This window comes from Oncorhynchus mykiss, chromosome 13 (assembly GCF_057628025.1).
Source record: "Oncorhynchus mykiss isolate SJ-2025 chromosome 13, ASM5762802v1, whole genome shotgun sequence".
Lineage (NCBI taxonomy): Eukaryota > Metazoa > Chordata > Actinopteri > Salmoniformes > Salmonidae > Oncorhynchus > Oncorhynchus mykiss.
In genome coordinates, this window is record NC_143034.1 from 43914306 (window position 1) to 43931161 (window position 16856).

At 42.9% G+C, this 16856-nt stretch overlaps 1 protein-coding gene across 1 annotated transcript in view; it reads left to right on the plus strand.

The window, feature by feature from the left end:
• The window catches only part of LOC100136181 (syntaxin 1B), a 61975-nt gene that overhangs the window by 23174 nt on the left and 21945 nt on the right, over positions 1-16856 (plus strand). Inside the window, 4 exon segments of the mRNA NM_001124457.1 lie at positions 10370-10444; positions 12839-12870; positions 12873-12879; positions 12881-12938. Of these exon segments, the coding sequence (NP_001117929.1) occupies positions 10370-10444; positions 12839-12870; positions 12873-12879; positions 12881-12938 (172 nt within the window).

Here is a 16856-nt window from a genome sequence, read left to right on the forward strand (position 1 = left end):
TAGCATTCACCTAGTATCCGCCAAACCCAGATTCGTCCGTCGGACTGCCAGATGGTGAAGCTTGATACACCACTCCAGCCAACGCTTTGCATTGCGCATGGTGATCTTAGGCTTGTGTGCGGCTGCTCGGCCATGGAAACCCATTTCATGAAGCTCCCAGCTAACAGTTGTTGTGCTGACATTGCTTACAGATACAGTTTGGATCTCGGCAGTGAGTGGTGCCAACCAAGGACAGACCATTTTTATGCGCTACGCGCTTCTGCACTCGCCGGTCCCATTCTGTGAGTGTGTGTGGCCTACCACTTCGTGGCATAGCCATTGTTGCTCCTAGACGTTTCCACTTCATAATAACGTCACTTACAGTTGACCGGGGAAGTTTTAGCTGGGCAGAAATTTGACAAACTGACTTGATTGGAAAGGTGGCATCCTATGACAGTGCCATGTTGAACGTCACTGAGCTCTTCAGTAAGGCCATTCTACTGCCAATGTTTGTATATGGAGATTTCATGACTGTGCTCGATTGTATACACCTGTCAGCAACAGGTGTGGCTGATATAGCCCAATCCCCTAATTTGAAGGGCTGTCCACATACTTTTGTATATATAGTGTGTATTGCCAATATACCATGACTAATGGCTTTATCCAGGCACTCCACATTGCGTCGTGCATAAGAACAGCCCTTAGCCATGATATGTTGGCCATATACCACACCCCCTCAAGCCTTATTGCTTAAATATAAGAGTAATACTTTCCCATTTCTCACTAATTATATTTCAGGATTTTTGGGGGATGCACAGTGCAGTGCAGTGGATGAGTATCTTACAGTGTAAAATACTCTGGGAAGAGCGGTTGATATGACTGTGCATCGTATTGATGAATTAGTGAAGTGCGTCCCGATTCTCCACACTTCTCCCAGCATGTGCACTTCCTGTCATGGATTTAAAAGCATTGGAGTGGTGTAAGCGTAGACTGGAGGGAGTTTCCACCATGGTGAGTGTGCAAGTGCACAATTCGGGAGAAGAGAGAAGAATCGGGTCGAAACCTGTGTCTCTCTACTGGAGCCTAGCTTCACGTCCGGACCTTGTTTGTTACTTCACTTAAGACACTCCCCTGAGTTTCGCTGAGTCAGTCTGGAAGCCACAGCATCTATTTCTATCTAAACATCCCCTCCTCCATCCTCCATCCATCCCCCCTTCATTATGAGCCATATAAAAGATGGCTCGCTTCCATTTTCTCCCTTAGCCCCCTTAAAGCATCAGAATGACGGTTGATAAAGGAACATGGACACTGACAATCAATGCTTTTCATAGCCCTGGAAGTGGAAAAGCGAACATGGATTGACAAAAGATGGACATGAAGTGGATGATGGTTGACGAGTGTATACATCAGGGCGTCTTTATTTAATCTCTCCCCTCTCCATGCCCTCGACCTCTGCTGCCACCCCCCCCCCCCCCCAAGTCTAACCCTAACCCCTGTGTACTACATTGGGACATTAGTTAATGTTGTTACCAGGCCCCAAAGACGGGCAGTAATGGCGGACAGGGGGTGTCTCTCTCTCTCTCTCTCCGATGGCTTCTTCCACTCCCAGCACAGATGGACTAAGGGTTGGGCAAGGCGCTCATGACATTTGTATTCACCCTCACACCTGAGGTCACCCAGGCTTATGTAACTCTCCCTGACAGAGAGTTGTGTGGCGTGGATGCAGAGGGATGGCGTTGGGGGTGGGGTGACATATGGAATGGGCGACCCCTGATTGGGTCACAATGGCTGTTTGATCCACTCTGCTGGGAGCAATGAGATTTTTTTGTAGGTGGTGACAGATGCTGTTTAACCTGCATCATGTGTGTTAGCTAGCTACAGACTCTCTCCTCTTCCCCTCCCCCACCCTTTTCCAATTTCCCTCCCTCCCTCTCCGTCTCCCTCTCCTTCTCTCTCTCCCTGGATCTCACCCTCCCTCTTCCTCCCATCCCCCACTATCTCTCTCTCGCTCTCTCTCTCTCTCTCTCTCTCTCTCTCTCTCTCTTTCCTCTGTCCCCTCCCCCACAGCCGCTCTCTCTTTTCTCTTGACCCTTTCTCTCTATCTCTCTCTCTCTCTCTCATTCTGCCTCACTCTATCTCTCTCATGCCATCCCCTCTGCTCCTCCTCCTCCTCCTCCTCCACACTCACCATAGCTCCATCTTTGCCGCAGGGCTTTAGCTGTCAAAGTGCAGTCAGTCAAATTAATCCAATTAATATGCACATAAACACACTCCTATACACATGTGTACACATTTGCACAAATAGGTTTATAAGCTGTATGACCAAGCATCTGCACATACATGGGCCCGATCAATCCATCCAACCTCCCAGCAGCCCATTTGTTATAGCATCAGCAGCAGGGATCGCAGCAGTATGCATCCGTCCTCTGTGGTTGAACTGGTACACTGTTTGTTAGCTGTCTGGATGCTACTCACATTATTCCTGGTGGATCCAATGCTGTCCGCAGGCTAGCAGGCGATCACGGATGCTGTTTGCTGCAATATCTCCCATAAAACCTCAACTGGGTCTCAGTTGTTTTTTAAGCTGCTGAATGGATCAAATTTAATATGATTTACTCAGTATGATCATTTTGCGAGCCTTCAGTTTCAAATGGTTTTCAAGAACGTTGCAAGAATATAATTCTGCATTTCAAATGTGCTTTGGCTGTTTTCTCTAGGGTGTGTGTTTTTAGGAGATAATCAATACTTGTGTGTTTAGGCAATCTCAGAGATCCAGTTTTGTGAATAACACTTCACACAGATACACATCCACATAAATATTCACTTGCAAGACTACACATATACACACGTACATAATACTCACATCCTGTGCATCCATAATCTCTTCCCCCATCCATCCACTCAACCATCCGCTCATCCATCCACTCACAAAAGCAAAGCAGTGGGACATGTTATATTTTATGTAGACATTTTTACTGCAGGGCCAATGTCATAGCGTCATGTGATCCCATGGACAACGGCATTGTAACTTCCCTACTCCTCTACCAATAAAACAAAATAAATAGAGGGAAGCTCCCCTGCCACTAGATCCAAAACAGCTGGTTAGGCTGTCAACGGCTTGATGAATAAGCGATAAATGAAATATTTGCCTATGTAATAGCGAGTGAGAGGGTGTACATTGTTCAGCGTTTACGTACGGCCCAAATTTGTAGTGTTGTTCTAATGAGGCGAGGATCATTTAGTATGGGAGGTAATTAATTGCACTGTTTTAAAATGTTTTAGTGTACATTTCAGATGATTTGCCTTTCGTATCATTATAGTGCTCCATAAGGGTAACATTGCCTGTAGTAAAACATACTGTACAGTACATAGTCATCTCTCGGGTGTGAGGGATTAGCCTATTGAAGGTTTTTAAATGAATACGTTTTCATCGATGGCTAGCTTTTTCTTCTTTCTTTTTTGTTACACGATATCCAGAGATACAACTTTAGAATGCATGCTTCCTTCCTAGCATTGCATCTCCATGACTATAATGGATGAACTACTTAAAAATGCGCGTTACAGTCTGCGAGCAGATAACCCCCACGGCTAGCTCTGAGGTCGTTAATAGTTTCGTTGTGTCGCGAGTCTCTGGCATGCATCTGGAACGGGGGCTGGCTACTTAAAGGGGGTGAGTGGGACACAGACAGGGCGTCTTCATGTGGGTTACCCAGTTGAAATGCGATTATGTATGTCTTTGGATCACATGCAGAGTACACACACTTTTAACTAGGGCGACTTTTTAGATCCCTAAACAGTTTAGAACCGTGTACTGTTCTATATTCTATAGCCAGAATTGCTGAGACTCACATGGCAGGTGTATTAGGCCTGCCCTACATTGCTCAGAGCGACACACCAGCATTTCCCTGTGGTGCCCTCAAGAGGATATTCTCCCAGATGTGCAACGCTTTATGTACTGCTCTGAACACTATGAGGTCGCATTCACACCTAGAAAAGAATGTGATTTTTAATGTTCTGGTATATCTGAAAGGAGGGAAATGGTGGAAGTACTGTGCATCCATTACATTACTGTCAAATCCTTTTTGCTGCTTGTTGTAAGTCAGAATAGTGTGTACAGTGAAGAGGAGGTTGCCTGGATTTAGTTTGAGCTATAAGCTCTACATTAGCTATCGTCCCTACTTAACATTAGATTAAATATGATTTGGTTCGAGCCCTGATTAACCAGTCTAGCAATTTAGCCTGTCCAGTGTAACGTGAGTGCTAGCGTGATGTTTTGTTTAGTCCAGCTGTTACAACAATTCATTGCCACAAGCAAGTGAGCGGTAGACTAGGTAGGTACATTGGTTATGCTCAACTGTGTATGACATTTCTGTGGATTGTTCTGGAACCCCATCTGATTCCACCAACCATGTCCAACCGCATTCAACCATATCTTATCTCACAGCATCTTTTGATGTCTATTCTCTGCTAAATAATTAGCATTTAATTTCCTCAAAAACCTTTCAAACAAACCAGTGAATACGTTGTACCATTGTTGACCATGTGAATTTGAACACTGGATTGATCTATCTGGTACCCGTTGTAACACAACCTAAAGATTTGAATTCTGATGTTACTGCAGCAAACCTTTCGCAAACCTTATCTCTGCAGCCCAGACATGCTGTGCACTATTGTAGTCGCATTCCTATCGTCAGTTGAATTCCACCTAAACCCTGTTCCATTAAACACATAGTCCTAGCAGATTTACCTGCTCATATATGCAACTATTCACACCTACCTACTACGTACATGCCTTCTCTCCTCCTGGATATCTGTTGTCATGGAATGTTTTGCCCCTTGTCCCCTTTTCATTAGTATGTACATGCCTCTCATATGGAAGACATGAGCTGTAAAACTAGCTTGTTTGCCCATTGGCAAGCAAGGGCTAGAGAGGCTGCCATTCCCCCCGTCGGGTGAAACCGGATGCAGGTGGAGTGCCGGGAGGAGTAAAGGAAGAAAACAGCCAAATATAGCTACAGAGAGTAGACGACACACGCGGAAATGTAAAAATGCTGACCAGTTCAAGAGGAGATAGCCGTAGCCTAGCCGACCTAGCTGCAGCTTGTGATGAGGATCCCCTCAGAGGCATCTGGCAAAAGAGCTAGCGACGAGTTAGCATTTAGCCCTGCTGCTCGTTTCACTACACATTTTAATTCACATGTTGGGTGCTTTCTGTCTGACTTTAGGTAGGTGCCAAAAGTAGTGATTGCAGATAGATATCAGCATTTTTACCTTGTAGTGACACCAGGGGGTGAATGAGGGACATATGCCACTTACATCGTAACATAATACTTCTGCATAACATTTGCCATATTTAATTAATAATTGGTACGGGTTCAAACAGAGGTGCTGCCTGACCTCGAGTCATGAAGGGCTACAGTGGCTGCTGGTTTTCATTCTTGCTTTTTTTTTAATCAGTGGCTGATTTAGACCTGTGTTACTAGGTGTGTGGACCCTCTGGGCAATCAGTGACATTAGCTGATTAATTATGGGCAAGGGCGAAATGGAAAACCTGCGGCACTGCTGTCCTAGAGGACTGTTCTACACCCCTGTGTCACGCCATGACCTTAGTTATCTTTGTTTTCTTTATTATTTTGGTTAGGTCAGGGAGTGACAAGGGTGGTAGGTTTAAGTTTTTGTATTGTCTAGGTGTTTTTGTCCAGTCTAGGGTTTTTTGTATATCTATGGGGTTTTAGTATGTCTAGGTATATGTAGGTCTATGGTGGCCTGAATTGGTTCCCAATCAGAGGCAGCTGTTTATCGTTGTCTCTGATTGGGGATCCTATTTAGGTTGCCTTTTTCAATTTGGGTCTTGTGGGTTATTATTATATGTATAGTTGCCTGTTTCGCACTAGTCGTATTGCGTCACGGTCCGTTTTGTTATTTTGTATAGTTTTGTTCAGTGTTGCATTTGTTTAATAAAGAGAATGTACGCTTATCACGGTCTCCTCCTTATGACGACCGTGACACCCTGGGTGAAAAGCATGATTGGTATCCTCCTCTTTTCTTGGCTAAACACATAGTATAAAGCCACCATGTATGCACGCACACATACTCAAACAATGCATAGTGGTGTAGGGTGATAGCTAGCAAACAAATGTAGCTATTCAAGCGCAGCTATTTACAGCTGTATTGATTTAGAAGGGGCCTGTGTTAGTGTGTAGGTAAGTGTGCTAATGTGATAAGAGATCCAAATTGTAATACAACACTAACACAGACCCCTATTTCTCCAACTTGTAATACAACACTGACATTGTGAAATATGAGAAGACATTGCCTCTCTGAAGAGGTGAGCTATCTTGGATATTCTGAATATCTTTGTTGTTACCTAACTCTTTTACAATCAAAGCTACTTGTAATATTAGATTTTTCTGCGATCACAATTTATATTTTTAAAGTCCGGAAATATATATTTCTCACTTAATCTCTGTAACATATCAGGATTAAGGTTAATTTATCCATTTATGTGTGTTTGCCTTTTCAAATAAAGCCAACATGCTTTTGTGTGATACTGCAAGTGTGTGTGCTTATGAATATTTGTTTGTGGTTTACCACATAGAGTGCATTCGGAAAGTATTCAGACCCCTTCCCTTTTTCCACATTTTGTTTTGTTACACCCTTATTCTAAATTTTATTAAATAACCCTTTTCCCTCTACTCAGAATAAGTAAAAACAGGTTTTTAGAAACTATGGTCGCTAAATTGAAAAACAGAAATTCCTTATTTACATACGTATTCAGACCCTTTGCTATGAGACTCAAAATGTAGCTCTTGTGCATCCTGTTTCCATTGATCATCCTTGAGATGTTTCTACAACTTGCTTGGAGTCTACCTGTGGTAAATTCAATTGATTGGACATGATTTGGAAAGGCAGACACCTGTCTATATAAGGTCCCACAGTTGACAGTACAGGTCAGAGCCAAAACCAAGCCATGAGGTTGAAGTAATTGTCCATACAGCTCCGAGACAGGATTGTGTCGAGGCACAGATCTGGGGAAGGGTACCAAAACATTTCTGAAGCATTGAAGGTCCCCAAGAACGCAGTGGCCTCCATCATTCTAAAATTGAAAAAGTTCAGAACCACCAAGACTCTTCCTAGAGCTGGCCAAACTGAGCAATCGGGGGAGAAGAGCCATGGTCAAATCTGCTATCTTAATTGGAAAGTATCTAGGAGTAGGCCACTCTCTTATCAAATAAATGATTTACTTGCAACACTGCAGTTATATCGCAAGCATAGTATATTACTATGTCTGCTATATGGTTTTTACTTTCTTCTTTACACCTATAAAAGCATCTACCGCATTATCCAGATTGGTGGTATCTGTATACCTATTATTTTCAATACTTTGATTGTCTGTTGTAACCACACCCATATCACATTTCAGGTAAGACCAAAATGCAGACTGTGTTGAAGTAAAAATGTTTATTACAGCAACAGGGGCAGGCAAATGACAGGTCAAGGCAGGCAGAGGTCGATAATCCAGAGTTGTGGGGGAGCGGTACAGGACGGCAGGCAGGCTCAGGGTCAGGTCAGGCAGAGTTCGGGAATCCAGAGTAGGGGCAAAGGAACAGGATGGCAGGCAGAGTGGTCAGGCAGACGGGCTCAGCGTCAGGACAGGCAAGGGTCAAACAGAGAGACTGGGGAAAAGCGCTGGTTGACTTGACAAACAAGATGAACTGTCAACAGACAAACAGAGAACACAGGTATAAGTACCCAGTGGATAACGGGGAAGATAGGTGACACCTGGAGGGGGGGTGGAGACAAGCACAAGGACAGGTGAAACAGATCAGGGCGTGACACTTTTACAATGAAAGCTTGGAGGACAACACAATGCGTGTATGACCACAGTCACTTGATTGTACACAGTCAGTCGTGTTCATATCTTACTCCAACATGCTCCGGTCCAAGGCCTTTTGAATGAAACGGACCACACAGATGAACCACAGTTCCAGATCTGTAGCCTTTGATAAAAACCAAGGGAACCTAAACTGATTCAGGCGAGTCTGTCAGAATCGCTGTTCTCTGTGGAAGCCTGTCGGTTGTTTATTCTGATTGAACATTCTATATATCTTTCTCTTTGGTGATCATGTGTAGAGGTGAAACCAATTAGTCATTAACCCAAATTTGAGCAACATGTCATTTAATCAAATAACCACAGCATATTTTTTTTTGCACAGCTATGGCCATTTAAATGGAGCTGGTACTAAATACTTCAGAAAATAATTGCTAGAAATTGATACGAATATGGTAGGTCATTGATATTGCCTGTGTGAATGTTAGCACGAATGTGAGTCACCGCTCGTTAGCCTGAACGCTACTGTGAAAACTCAACACATCATATTCTCTATTATGTGCTTAAATGGAGCAAGAAATTAACAAAATGGCATGTCATGACATGTTTTTCAGAAAAGCATTTAAATGACAAAAAATATATCCAACGAGGTAAGAGAAAAAAACATAACAACAGCAAAGTGGCTAAATGGTGCCATGTCCTCCAAGAACTGCAGTGTGTATCAATATCAAAACTCCATGCACTGAAGTCATATTAATCCTTTGTCACACACACCCCATATACACTAACATCACATTACATTGGACAGTGAGTGATCCAACCAGGAACCGTCTCTCAGCATACCATACAAGGCAGAGTGGGTGACTGTCATCTGAGGGCACAGAGGGCAGGAACATGAACTGCACAGCCTCGAGGTGGAGCTAGCTAGTTAGAGGTGGGTACTGGAGGGAAATGTTTCAAACCCTAACCAAGGCAAAGCCAGCCCCAACAGCTGGAGACGTAGTTAACTGTCCGTTACAATCAGGGAGCCAGCGCTCAAGTTCAACACTCAGCAACTCGACTAGGCCTCCCAACGCATCCAGCCTCTCCCTTGGAGCTTTTTTTCCCTCCCATATGCGCCTATGAAAAAACGTTGCCTCCCCGACACACGTCTGCTGCTGTATGTTTTGGCATGAGATGCGATTTAGAGGACTTACATCTCCTGTCTTTTTCTGGCCAGAAGACATACAAGAAGCAATGGAGAGTGAAGGGAAAAGGTTAACTAGAGTGTGCCCAAGTACAGGGCTGCCATTTTGTAGATTTCTCTGTTTGCCAACAGTTATAGATAGCTGTCCACTAGCTGTGTTTATGACTAAGCTGTTCAGCAATGACTGTTCTTCTGTTGTGGACTTCTTTAGAGGTCTTGTCGGTTTGTTATTTTTCCTCAGGTGAAATGGATTTGTCTACCCTTCTCCCCCTCACAATGTGATTCAACATGGCTGCCATTAGGTCACAAAACACTCTAGGGGCTCGATTCAATCCATATCGCTGAGGTTCAGCGTGATAGTGTAATTGAAATGTATAGGTAATTTCCGATTGAGCCGACATATGTAGCGTTTACTGTGAATGCAGTCTCCGCTAACGCGGGAACATTGCCTTTTAATGTCTATCGCGCTATAGCACAGCTCTTCAACACTACGGATTAAATAGAGCCCTAGATCTAACTGCTGCTTGCTGTTATTGCTTGTCTGTTTATTGAACATAAATACTATGCCCTTCTCTGGCGCAAATAGGCAAAATACCCATCAAGCTGTTGCCTAAACAGTTCATCAATTTGATCATACACACACGGTGATCTATCTCTGGCCTATCTATTGCCTTTTTTGTTGGGTGTATAATTTCTAGTGCCCCTAATATCAGCAACAGAATGAGCTGTGTGCTGCCCTATGGCAGACGGCCCACGCTCCACCTTGCCAACACTACACACCTCAGGCCCTCTCCATGGGCCTCTGGCAATTCATCAACGCTAAGCGCGACAAGAAGCCGAGGACACATCTTTATTCTTTTAGCACAAATGTAAGGTGTTCCATCGATTCTCCTGCCATTTTCAACACCTTCGTATACAGCCTTTCTTTCTCACTGTCTCTTAGTCCTTGACCCTGTTGAGGTCAGTTTACACAGCCCGCATCGCTCTAAGCCGAGGAGGTTTTGTGTAAGACGCTGAGGGTCACTCCCTTCACTCCCGTCAAGGGTCATTCCTTTCATACCATGAACTGTTTGAAGTGACAGCGCAAATATAACACACATATTTCAAAGCCTTTTTTGTAGCTTTATCTAAAATGGCTGCCATGCAGGTCACCTAGCAGTATGGATACAAGGGTTTTCCTTTTTTATTCTCTACCCCTTACCCTTCCATCCTTACTACTTACCCTTCCAACAGTTAGGAGAGATCTATAGCCACGTGTGATACTGTGTTATCTGCGGTTTGCACAGGTCACAAATACGCAATCAACAATAAATAGCAATATGCCAGTGTAGTGCATGGGGGACTGATTTTGTTTTTCATTTGTTCTGTTTTAGGCTAAGGACAGCGATGATGATGAAGAAGTTGTCCAGGTTGATCGGGATCACTTCATGGATGAGTTCTTCGAACAGGTCAGTGCAACAAAACAACTGTAATACATGCCATTTTTGTTATGCGAAATATCCTAATGACCATTATTACAAACTTAACCTGGTAGTTTCTTGTATCCACACGTCTGCAGGTCGTATTTAATAAAAGGGTGAAAATTGACTAATTAAGGTCTATGCATAATGCCATGAGGTCATAATTGGCAATTAACTGGTAGTAAATGCCTTATAAGTGCCATATCTCTAAAGTTAAAGTGTTACTGTTTTACGTGTTACCCATTTACTAGTGTTTCCAAGTGCAGTGTTATTAATGCCATATTATAATGGGGGCCATCAGGCCACATAATGTAAACACACTAAAAGAAAATAGGCCTACTGGTGACATTACCTTCAGCTTTATCGTTCAAAATTGAAAGTGCTTAAGCATAATTTCTTTCCACATTCATCCTATGCAACAAGGAACATGCCATGAGAGGAAAAGGAGAAGGGGCAGGATATGCAAATAGAGCAACATTATGATTGGTGTGTTCAAACACAAGATATCGGAATGATTTGCATACTAACTGACGATCCAATGGTGGGGGAAAGCTACTAAAAGACCAATGTGTGGAGGATGCAACAGCTTTTAAGTCCCTCCCCCTGGGGTTCTTGTGATTTATTTTGCCTAATATGCCAAAATTGAGTGACCTTTCTCTTCTTCCTACCATAATAAGACTGCAGTCAATCCATCAACTCTATCAGTGGAGGTATATTTTATACTTGGGAGATGCTGCCAGAACTCTTTATCGCTGAGTGTTAAGTCTTAACGAAGACATTAACACCCTGGATGTTTGACAATATGGCTACAGAATGTCCCAGCATTTCTGGGAGGACAGACAATCTGTGGCTTAACATTTCCAGTAGTTCATTTTTTGTGTAAGACCGCTCCATTTTTTACACAGAGGAATTGTTTTCTCTCTTTGGAAAGGCTTTTAAAGCAAAAACCTTGAACAGATACCCAGTTATCTGCAATACAGCACCATGAATCGCAAACAAAATCCCCAAACTCTGGTCCTTGTCTTTTGATAGGCATCTTATCAAGCCTGGAAGACCAGGTAGACACTGTTAGTGGGTCCCCGAGGGGCTAGCTGGGATTGAGGACACCTGCCTTTGAAGAGCTCTGCTGCTGCTGCAGGCAGGGTGCAGTCATTGAGCCTGGCTTAGCTGTGCTCCTCACTACCTTATGGGCCGTGGCTCAACTCCTCTGTCCTAATGAAAACGAATCTGTCTGCTTTACAAAGCTTTCCTCTAAAACTATTAAGTGAACACTATAGGGGAAGGGGAATTGGCTCAATCTGGGCTAAACAATGATTCACTATAAAGCATGAGTTTATTCGGTATGCCTTAGCTTCGTTGCGGAAGTAGCTCGCAAGCCATTGTCGTTGAACTCTCTGTCCCATAGAAAGAACAATAGGAAGAGCTATTAATAATGGAGAAGAGAATGAATAGGAATGCAGAGCACATAGATGCTCATATCCATACAGTCATTGCAAAAGTACCTGCATATCCACAAACAGTGCCAAGAATAGGGGGACTTTGACACGTCTGTATCTGCCTTTGACACATCTGTATTGGGAATTGGATTACATAACCCATTCAGATGGAGAGGTGGAATGAATGCAGAATGTGTGGTTAGGCTGCTGAGGCTGACTTTGCACAGGATTTCAGGGGATAGTCAGAAGTTCTTGGAAATGTATTATCTGCAGGCGCCTCTGCACATTCTGTGGGGTTCGGAGGAGTTTGAACACCCACCATTGAAACAGCGGCCGTCTTGTATCATACAAATGTTAGATAGAGATATTGATCCCCAACATGTGACGATATATAGCTAGCTAATACTGTAATAAGGTATTACAAATCAAATCAAATTTGATTTGTCACATGCACGTGTTTAGCAGATGTTATTGCCGGTGTATGTATGTATGTTAACAGGTTTCGCTGTGATGTCTCAGTATGAAAACCATTTACACTAAATAACATTCCTAAATTCCCCCGACGATGGCTAAGATTCAAGCCTCCCAACCCTAAACCAGCAGAGATGATAATTATCAGTCAGTAATTGACTTATGTGGACTTATGGAGATTCCCCTGCTCTCCCACCCATCAGAAAAGTGCTTCCATTGGGTCGTCATGTCAGTCGATGATCGAGTGTGTGAGGCAATCCGGTCCATGATGAGGTTCAGAGGCCTCAGCTCTCCCACACCATACACACATCCTCTCCATGGGTGGCTGTGGTTGGTCAATTCCATAGAAATAGAATTACTAGAACGGAAAAGCCCCTTAGACCACGGCCATTTGACAGTACACTCATTTAAAGAGTATAGGAATTAAGCCCTCGTGTATGTTGCCTCTGCCCCCTCCTTCTCCCTCCCTGTGCAGGTGGAAGAGATCCGAGTCTGTATAGATAAGCTGTCAGAAGATGTGGAGCAGGTCAAGAAGCAGCATAGCGCCATCCTGGCAGCGCCCAACCCTGACGAAAGTAAGTCTCGGTGGCCACGAGCCACATCCATGAGTTTGGAATGGATACTTTTAAGACGGGGCCCAATTCCATACCAGTTCCATACAGCTTTCCCTCAGTCCTCATGGACTGCACTGACAGGACTGGATAGGTAGACGTGATATGCCAGAAAATTCAATATTGCTTTCCAGTTTAGTATTGGTGTCAAATCCTTTCAGGTCCCTGTGAGGGGGAGTAAGTAAGGGCCTGAGGATAGCGGAGACAGATTGGTTTAAGTGTGTGTGTGACCCTGGCTATATACCTGTGGGAGATACTCCACCCACGCACTCAGTGAATGTGACCCCACCCACTCATCTCTTACTGAGTCACACCCGGCCCACGCACGCACACCCGGCCAACACACACGACTCAAATGAATTTGCAAGGGTGGGACTCCACCCACTGGTTGACGAGGGTTCACCACCACACTCACTGAATACTCAATGAAACGTTTTTTTTTTTGTGTGTTTATTGTGACAATATTATCATTTATCATCACACACATTTGAATCCTACGGCCAATGAAGACAACACATACATTTGCCCTAACATGAAATGAAGTTGTTTGGAGGCAGGCTTCAAAAAAAAAGAAGGGCACTAAAGTATTATCATGGATAACACTTATGAGTATGGTATAAAACAGACATGAAGATGTGTGTCAATATTTAAATACTATGGTATTTTCACCAATAATTTGATTGAAATCCAATCCTGTTAACCTTCAACCACTGCTTTTAGGCCCTGATGACTGTCTGGCATTTTGTCAAAACCTCAATAGGGCCCAAAAGATGCCACAATCAGTCAGCCAAGAACGTACAGTGAAAGACGTTTCAGTAAACGGCCCCTTCATTGTTGCCGTGCTGCTGTAGGGCCGTGCGGTTGTTAGGGGATGAGTGTAGTATGTTCTTTAGAGTTCACAGTGACCCAGGCTGCTAGTGACTCAACTGGAGTGAATGAATGTTTCATTGCTAATGTTTAGGCCTTGTCAGACAACCTCTAGTCTGGGTTAACCCAGAGTCTCAGGGCAGGCAGTGGCACAATACCTACTGTACCGTCCTCACGGAATCCTTCAGATTTCACTTCCTTTTCTCACACGTTCACATCACTTTTATTGTAGCTCCTCAATGTGTTTTTGCATTAAAAAATAAAAAATTGCCTTATGATTTCAATATTTGATTTCAATTTCTACACATGCATGTTTTATCTTATGTAATGTTGTTGGACTGTTTCTGTCTTTTTCTGTCTGTCTGTCTTTCCTTCCTTTCCCCCCCCATTTCCCCTCCTTTTTTTTCTTGTGATGCATGCTTCATGAAGGACTTGCTCCAGGGGACTTGTTGTTGGAGTTCAGTTTTTGTGAGTGAGCTAACTGGTTACTAGTTATCCACCCAGGTGGTTTAACTAGTAAGTATGTGGTTGCTATGCTATGTGTGTGTAGGTTGTCGGATTTCTTTATGTGATACATTTGGGGAATCTGGTCATTTGGAACATTTCTTTGTTCCTAAAGCGTCTAAGTAGGAAGATCATTGCTTACATATATTCACATAAACATAATATCTTTAGATTCACTGTTATTATTGATTATATTACATTTTCCAGCTCAGACAGTAATGTACGTTGTCCCTACAGAATTGCCAGCATATTTCTGTTTCTGTTGTTTTTTATGATATTCATGCTAGCTTAATCTTACATTTATGTCCTCAAAATGAACCAAAAGCTTAAATTTGGCCTCTCCCTATGTCAAGCCAATCCAAATCATTTGGTCGTCAAGCCATTCCAAATCATGTTTGGAAGTCAGTGGATGATACAAAATGCATTCCAGTGTACTTCCTTGAATAATGCATGCTGGGAAGTGTAGTTGTTTACTGAAGAAATCTGTGTTGAAAAATCATCTTCAGTTATCATCACTTGGAAACCCAACGCTGTAGCCTGTAGTTATTCAGATTGCCCTGTCACACTTTGCCATTTTCAAATGAATTGTGAATCGTACAAGGAACAATCATTCTTGGACTTAGCAACGGAACATGTTTAAATCTCATGCCTCTCTCCAATCATGGCCGAAGGGCATCTCCATAATGTATAGTGAAATCCTGAGGAATCACTCCATTTCAGTTAGCACAGAATTCACTTATCACGTCACACACAGGGTGAACACAAGGACAGGGAGGACCCGTCAACAGAAGGCAATACAATACACGGCAGCCACGGCAGCCAACTTATTTAGTAAGCTATTTAGTTGTAGTATTTATGCATTTACACTTACACATATAAAATGCCTTATCGGTAAAGGCCTTATAGGAAAGGACCTTTCAGGAAATGGTCTTAAAAGTAAAGGCCTTATAGGTAAGGGTTCGTTTTTTTTTTCTTAGAGGCCAAAAGCTAAATCTTTCAACTGAAATGGCTTTGTGTTGTAGCCAGCTCTTGTGTCTTGAAATATAGATCACGGATGCTAGTCCCAGACAACAGTATTGACCCACAAAGAGGTGTCGTTGTGTGCAAATATGAGTTGCCAGTTCAGTGACATAGGACCCTTTTTGCTTTGGGAGAATCGATAGACAGGTCAAATGCAGAGGCGTGGAGTAGCTACCGGACACCTTAAATATACTAACATTTAGACATAATCTCAGAAAAAACAGCACAGTATTGAAAACACAACGCAACCCAACAATCAAGGCATCCAGTGTTAACCTATTAAGTAGCAGACAGGAGCTTGTTAGCATCTGATTGGTTTGTTGATAGCACCTAAAATGTGCCCAGTGATTACAGGTTCATTTGCACTAATTGACTCTAAATATACCCCAAACAAATATCACAAATCTACAATGGCTTTCCTTGCTGATACAGTACTTTGAAAGGTAATTTACCTATCTGTGTTGTCTGTATGCAAATGACTGGTTATCCTAATGTTCCTGTAAATATATCATTGACTTACTTGTGATGGACAGAACAGTCCCTACATTTCAATGCATATAATAACGCTGTAGAGCAGTTGTAGAATACTGTATCATTGTAGTAGCTTACTGTTGTGTATGATGAATATCCTTTTCTACCACAAAATTTGATTTGAAATGATATTATTTTAGTGTGTTGAATGATGTATTTGAAACCTTTCCGGATCTCAATAGTGCTAAACTACACTCTTATAAAAAAAAAAGCATTTCAAAACGGTTCTTCAGCTCTCCTCATAGGAGAACCCTTTTTGGTTACAGGTAGAACCCTTTTGGGTTCAATGTAGAGCCCTCTACATGGAACCAAAACGGTTCTATCTGGAACCAAAAAGGGTTCTTCAAAGGGTTCTTCTATGGGGACAGCCGAAGAATCCTTTTAGGTTCTAGATTATTTTAGGTTCTAGGTACTTCCAAGCGTCAGAATTAGATATGTTTCTTTATGATTCTTGAAGTACGAGGCACATGTTTTAAGATGAACCAGCGGATGTAGGTGCTGCACTCTTGTGAAAACTCTTATCTGAGGTAAAGCACAAACTATCTTAATGAGCCGACAGCCAAATTACAACACGAGAGAAACATGCCGGCAATTAACTCATTAGTTATCTATAATCATGGGTAGACGTTATACATTTGTTGTAGATAAACAAATTATGCATATGAGTTTCTATTACCAGTTAATGATGTGTTAGGACTCCTCTTGTTAGTGGAGTGCTCTGGAAAAACAGACTTTTGCTCTAGACTAGATGAGAGTGTTGGGGTGTTTGCGGAGGTGGGCGAGAGAGAAGGGAGGGATTGAGGGAATTACAGGTGCGAAGGAAGGAGAGGATGAGGTAGGAAGTGAAGTACGTGGGAGGGAGGGAGGGAGGGAGGGAGGGAGGGAGGGGAGACAGAAAGGGCTGAGCTGGTTTCCAGTGACTGAATGAATGGCACTGCAGCGGTAATAAATCAGCCCAAA